This window comes from Orycteropus afer, unplaced genomic scaffold (genome assembly GCF_000298275.1).
Source record: "Orycteropus afer afer isolate SDZICR_OR568_19922 unplaced genomic scaffold, OryAfe1.0 scaffold00185, whole genome shotgun sequence".
In the NCBI taxonomy this organism is placed as follows: Eukaryota; Metazoa; Chordata; class Mammalia; order Tubulidentata; family Orycteropodidae; genus Orycteropus; species Orycteropus afer.
In genome coordinates, this window is record NW_006921772.1 from 2130007 (window position 1) to 2136931 (window position 6925).

General features: G+C 37.5%; 1 protein-coding gene across 1 annotated transcript in view; it reads right to left on the reverse strand.

Annotated features, from left to right (window-relative positions):
• Positions 1-6925, reverse strand: part of FBN2 (fibrillin 2) — a 365588-nt gene that overhangs the window by 96819 nt on the left and 261844 nt on the right. Inside the window, exons 21-23 of the mRNA XM_007947457.2 lie at positions 5471-5608; positions 4826-4876; positions 4007-4132 (exon numbers count right to left, since the gene is read on the reverse strand). Of these exons, the coding sequence (XP_007945648.1) occupies positions 4007-4132; positions 4826-4876; positions 5471-5608 (315 nt within the window). The remainder of the gene's footprint in view (positions 1-4006; positions 4133-4825; positions 4877-5470; positions 5609-6925) is intronic.

The window sequence follows — 6925 nt, forward strand, 5'->3', positions numbered from 1 at the left end:
GCAGTGAGTTTGGTTTTTTTTCAAAATCATGGCTTTTGCCCTGGATTATTTCAATTTTCTCTTTTCAAGGGACAGTTTATTTGTTTAAATGTCACAAGTCCCCTACACTTTCAAACATACCAGACTATCCAGAGCCTGAGAAGGTGTGTCAGTAAATACAATATATGATAAAACAGCATGGTATATAAATAACATGATTGACCTGTTAGCCAAGAGAGTTGTGGCTACAAATACTTGGCTATTTAATTATAAATATGAATAATGAGTTCAGAAAAGGTGTTCCTGAATCAAATAACAAAGGTTTTGATAAGACAGACCATTTGAAGATTTCAAATCCTTTTCTAAGCTTTAGTCCAGAAAACCAAAAATAAAACCAAACTCACTGCCATCCAGTCGATTTGACTCATAGTGACCCCTCTTTGGGTGTCCAAGGTGTTATCTCTATGGAAGTAGACTGCCCAGTCTTCCTTCCAAGGAGTGGCTGGTGGGTTTGAACCACCAGCCTTCTGGTTAGCAGTCAAATGCCTTAGGCATTATGCCACTAAGCTTTAGTCTAGAATCACATACAATTCCAAGTAATGTAATTAAAAAGTCCTGTTTTTGAAGGGTAGTGCAAACAATTAATGCACCTGGCTGTTAACTGAAAGCCAGGAGGTTCAAGTGCACTCAAAGTTTCCTTGGAAGAAAGGCTGGTGACCTAATTCCAAATAATCAGCCATTAAAAACCCTGTGGAGCATAGTTCCACTGTGAGTTTCACTATGAGTCAGAGTCAGTTTGATGACGGCAATTGGTTTTATTTTTAAAGATCGAGTTGTTGATATTGTTGTTATTTGCCATACAGTCAGGCCCGACTCATAGCAACCCCTCCTTGGGTTTCCGAGGTGGTATCACTACGGAAGTAGATTGCCCAACCTTCCTTCCGAGGAGTGGCTGGTGGGTTTGAACCGTCAGCCTTATGGTTAGCAGTCAAATGACTTAGGCACTACACTACCAGGGCTCCTAAAGAACGAGTAACAGTGGTAAATTTTCATATAGACTTGATAGACTGAATATAGGCATTCACAGTAAGTGACTCTGTATTATGTACCAGCATTAACACTACATTCCTTGCTATTGTGAGATATGACAGTCATCTAGTAGGTCTCGTTCCCGCAAGGTACCCTAGGGCTAGTGTCAGTTACAGCCAACCCTGCAAAATACTGTCACCAGTGAAGTGATGTTAAGACCATCACAAAATGTGAAAGTTTTATTTAAAGTAAGGTACCCTGGGAACTCTGGCCTGAGTTACACTGTTTCTGAGGTCATTAAATAATTTTTCTAAAGAAGACATTTTAGGATTAAATAAATAAATAAATAAAAAGGCATATCAACTAAGCATGGAGGAGTAATTTTCTAAGATCCACATTAATATTTACATCAGTAATCAGAACACTGTCAGCAGAACAGTTACATAAGACCTATGAAAGTTTTGATTGGTTTGCATAGAAATAAAAATATAAAGATGGAAACTTTTGAATGGCATACGTGTTCCACAGTTTGCTACAGTCTCCAGCACTCGCTACTACTTCACTCATTTATCTACCTGCCTGGCTTCTACAAGCATTTGAGTTTGGGACCTCTGACTCAGATACACTTCTATCACAGCAGCTTACCACGACTTGGGTTCTCAAAATGTTTTCCGTTTTCATCTCTCTATTGAATCTTTCTTGCACTCCCAGACAGAATAAATTAGTATAATACAAGTAGTGCCAGAAACATTTAACCAAAGCACATGGATGAAGAATACAATGTATCTTTTAAGAATAATACAAAAGAGTTTGATTTTGAGTGCTGTTATGGAAAATGTATTTTGCTGAGAAATAATTTATAGTCAGTGATATGCCTTCATAAATAGTATCTTTTGGTTTTTGAAAGCAATTTAATTTCATTAGTCATTTGACTAGATTGGTACTGTTCTGCCTTCTTAAAACGATACCTTATTTTTTCTGAATTTTTAAAGATTAGAAAGAATTTTGAACTGATTTAAAATCTGAAAATAATTTTTCTGCATTATTGGACTTTAAATGTGTAATTTCTAAATAATTCCATATACTTATACAGCTATCATACTTTTTATCCTGTCAAAAATTCACTTATCATGAAACCTGTGTTAGTGAAGTAAAGAGTATGGTATTGCAAACTTTTTCTTCTTATTTCTAATTTTAAAAATTACTAAAATCATGTGATAAATATATTTAAATGTTTAAAGGATCTCTGAGTATAAACCATTGCTCTTGCTTTGTCTATAAACAAATTTTAAATTCAGATCTATGTAAAGTTATTTTATAAACTAAACATTTACTGTTCAATAGTATTTAGAAAAGAAATCATCTAGAAATGAAAAAAAATGTTTAGGTACAATATAGTAAAAGTTTCTATTTCAATCATGTAATTCAAGTTCAGTCAAATGTGGCACTCATAAAGAACAAGGCTAACTAGCCATTCCTATAATAAAATGTTCAAAGAGCGAGTTGCTTCATTTCACTTCTTTCAAAAATAAAGCATTAGGAAAATTTAAACTTTAATGGTAGGAGAGGAACAGGGTTGATGAATGTTTGCCTATGAACTTCCCCACCGTCTTATGTAAGAAGACAGCTGCAATGGCTAGTAAATATTAACTTGTTAAATACTAGTCCCCAATTTTTCTTCTATTTGGAGGAAAACTCATTAATAACCTGTGATATGAAGATGACATAACCTTGCTTGCTGAAAGTGAAAATGATTAGAAGCACTTACTGATGAAGATTAAAGACTATCATCTGCAGTATGGATTATACTTCAACATAAAGAAAACAAAAGTCCTCACAAGTGGACCAGTAAGCAGAACCATGATAAATGGAGAAAAGACTGAAGTTGTCAGAGATTTCATATTACTTGGTTCCACAATCAACACCCATGGAAGCAACAGCCAAGACATCAGAGGACATACTGCCCTGGGCAAATCTGTTGCAGAAGGCCTCTTTAAAGGGAGCAAATATGTCTCTTGGAGGAGTAATGTGCACTTAACCCAAGCTATGGTATTTTAAGTAGCCTCCTATGTATGTGAAAGCTGGACAATAAATAAGGAAGACCAAAGAAGAATTGATGCTTTTGAGTTGTGGTGCTGGTGAAGAATACTGAAAGTACCATGGACTACCAGAAGAATGACCAAATCTGTCCTGGAAGAAGTGCAGCCAGAATGCTCCTTAGAATCAAGAATGGCCAGACTTTGTCTCACCCACATTGGTCATATTGTCAGAATGGACCAGTCCCTGGTGAGGGATATCATGCTTCGTAAAGTGGAGGGTCAGTGAAAAAGTGTAAGGCTCTCAACAAGACGGAATAACACAGTAGCTACAATGATGGGTTCAAGTATAGAAAACCAAGTGAAACTGACACAAGACTGGGCAGTGTTTAGCTCTGTTGTACATAGGTTCGCTATGAATTGCAGCCAACTCCACGATACCTAAAAAGATTCTACTGACTCAGTGTGAAAGGTTGAGCCTGCTGAAAGTACCTGATGAAAGAAATTTTAAGTTCTGTGATAAAGTCTTGAGTAGTACCAACTACTACTGTCATGCTTGGTAAAGTGGAGGGTCAACAAAAGAGGGGAAGGCCCTCAATAAGATGGATTGACATGGTGGCTGCAGTGATGGGCTCAGGTATAGTAAGGATCATGAGGCTGGCACAGGACTGGGAAGTGTTTCGTTCTGTTGTACATAAGGTCGCTATGAGTTGGAGATGACTCAATGATACATAACAACAACAAAACCAGTACTAACTCTGTGTACTAAAGAGAAATTATTTCATTTAAATATATTCACTTTTAAAGTAACCTGTAGTGATTCTCCCAGAATATCTCATGTAAAGCACATTTTCCACCTACAGACCCAATAGTTATGGCTTTGTCACTGCCAAAAGGGAAAGAAAATAGTTGGCTAGTTTCATGCATAAAATGCATAAAATACACGGAGACATGGATCTTACCCAAACACACACGGCCAGTTCCATCCAATGTAAGGCCTTCAGGACATTCACAGTGAAAAGATCCTTTACTATTGACACAGCGTCCATTCGGACAAACGCCAGGAAACACCTCACATTCATTAACATCTGCAGGGAAATGGATTAATCAGAAGAATGAAGATGTCATAAATAGAAAGAACAGGTATAATCCTACTTCTTTATAGCATATTCAATGTGTAATACAATGTGAATTAATTCTTGAGTTATGCAGAAATATTGTACAACCCAGCTGCCAAGTTTCCTAGACATCAGTTATGAAAATTACTACAGCCTTCCAAACCAAATCCAACCCACTGCTGTTGAGTTGATGCCAACTCACAGCGACCATATAGGACAGAGTAGACTGCCCCCATGGAGTTTCAAGGCTGTGAATATTTACGGAAGCAGACTGCCATATCTTTCTCCTGAGGAGTGGTTGGTGGGTTCCAACTGCTGAACTTTCGATTAGCGACTGAGTATTTTAACCACTGTGCTACCAGGGTTCTACCACAGCCCTACCCATCCATAAAACACAGCCCAGACATTGCCCTTTGCCAGCAGTTCTGAGCCTTAAAGGGTAGTGATGTCCTAATGAAAATTACACTCATATAAAAAGAAGAAATTGGAAATTATCAGTTGTTTTCAAAGATTACTCTAAAGCATTTGTTGCTTACATTGAGTGTTTTATTGAAATTTCAAGGATCTTTAAAATGATAAATATCTCCAAGGTTTAAGCATGAGTGAATGTGAATATTCTATACTGCTCTACAGATATACAATGTCATCCAAGAATACACTCACCTTCACAACTAACACCTTTAATTCTGGCAAACCCTCTGGGGCAAGCTGTATCTGTAAGAACAACAGGACACATGTTTACTTCACTATAAAAGGAAATGCACCTGTCTTAAATGAGCCTGAGACACAGTATAATAAAATCTAAATAAATAAAAAATAACATAAAAATTAAAAATTAGCGTTTTGGAAGCCAAGGGCTCTAGCTTTTCCCTCTTACATTCATCATAGCACATGCCATCCTGTGGTAACTATATCAGTGTTCATCCACATGGAAATTTTCATAATTTTTTTTTAAATTCCTTTTATGCTCACACATTAACTGAATTACAAATAAACAAAGGATTTAAAGGAAATAAAGACATCACATCATGTCCCACTGTAACACATAAGGACACTGGAAGGTACTTGGTTATCTAGCAGCTAGGTTCTAGCTGATTCCCTTCCTTGTCTAAAATATTCAGAAGGTCTGCTTAGAGTAAAAGAACAGGCCAAATACACGGTGTAATAACTGAATATATTTTGCCAGAATAGACAATGTTTTAGGAAAGGTAAATGATCTTATAGTCTCCCTCACTGCAGAAATACGTGAAAAAGGTTCTTTAGTTGAGGGAGAAGGTTCTTTAGTTGAGGGAGAGTCCAGGCTCCTACCTAGCTCGCAGCGCTCACAGGGGCTTCCCCAGGCTGCCCCAAGGGTGGCGCAACATTCAGATTTCAGAGTAGCTCCATTAATGTTCACTTCGCAGCGGTTGTCATGGATGTTGAGCCAACATGTCCCTTTCAGGCTGTCTGAAAAGGAGTAAGGAAAGTTGGGAGCTCTTACCTCTGAAGAAAATATAACTTAGCTGTGCACATTAAAGACATTTATCACAATATTAAAAAAAATTGAAAGGATTATTTTCATAACTTTTGATAGCATATGCATCTATTACATTTACATGTCCATACATGTATTTAATACTTACATATTACCTACACCTAAATTAAATATTGTTCTACACACATCTAACATGATATGGCAATTAATATAATTATGTTTACTAGCATCCTAAGAGGAGTCACTGTTGCCCAAGATTTTCTGCAGGTACTCTTAGACAAAGCCAATTGCTATAATGAAATGTGCAAAGACCTGGAGTCTGAAAACCAAAAGGGAAGAACACGCTCAGCATTTCTCAAACTGAAAGAACTGAAGAAAAAAATTAAGCCTTGAGTTGCAATATTGAGAGCTTGGTTCAAGCCAGATTCAGAAGAGGATGTGGAACAAGGGATATCATAGCTGTTGTCAGATGGATCTTGGCTCAAGGCAAAGAATACCAGAAAGATGTTTACTTGTGTTTTATTGACTATGCAAAGGCATTTGATTGTGTGCCTCATGACAAAGAAGAAGTGCAGCCAGAATGCTCCTTGGAAGCAAGAATGGCCAGACTTCGTCTCACCTATTTTGGTCATGTTGAAAGAAGGCACCATTCCCTGGAGAAGGATGTCATGCTTGGTAGGGTGGAGGGTCGACGAAAGAGGGGGAGGCCTTCAACGAGATGGATTGACACGGTGGCTGCGATGATGGGCTCAAGTATAGCAGGGATTGTGGGGCTGGCGCGGGATCGGGCAGTGTTTCGTTTTGCTGTGCATGGGGTCGCTATGAGTCGGAAACGACTTGATGACACTTAACAAGAACACAACAACTTAGAAATTTGTAAAAACACAGTGTTTGTAACAAAACCATCAAAATTGAATGTAGTACGAAGACCTGGGCAACAACAAAGACAAGCAGATTACTTACTATGTGCTGATGAAGTGTTACTGATAAATTAAAAAGCAGAAACCAAACAAACCATAATTCGTTTCTGAAAGGAAATGAATGATGGTGAAAATGGTAACTCATAGTGGGAGAAGGTGTAATTTCTGATTCCCTATAGAACACAGCATCAGATAAGAGGAAGTTAACTGCAGTTAAGGTGACAAATGTTTACAATAATTCTGTCCTAGACTAGATACAAAAAGTGATAGGGTAGGTGCATGGAATAGAGTTTGACAGTCTCTACTGTTTTCTGTCCAAAAATTCAGTTTGGGTAAAAACTACACAAATGCAAAATGTTTGCTCATTAG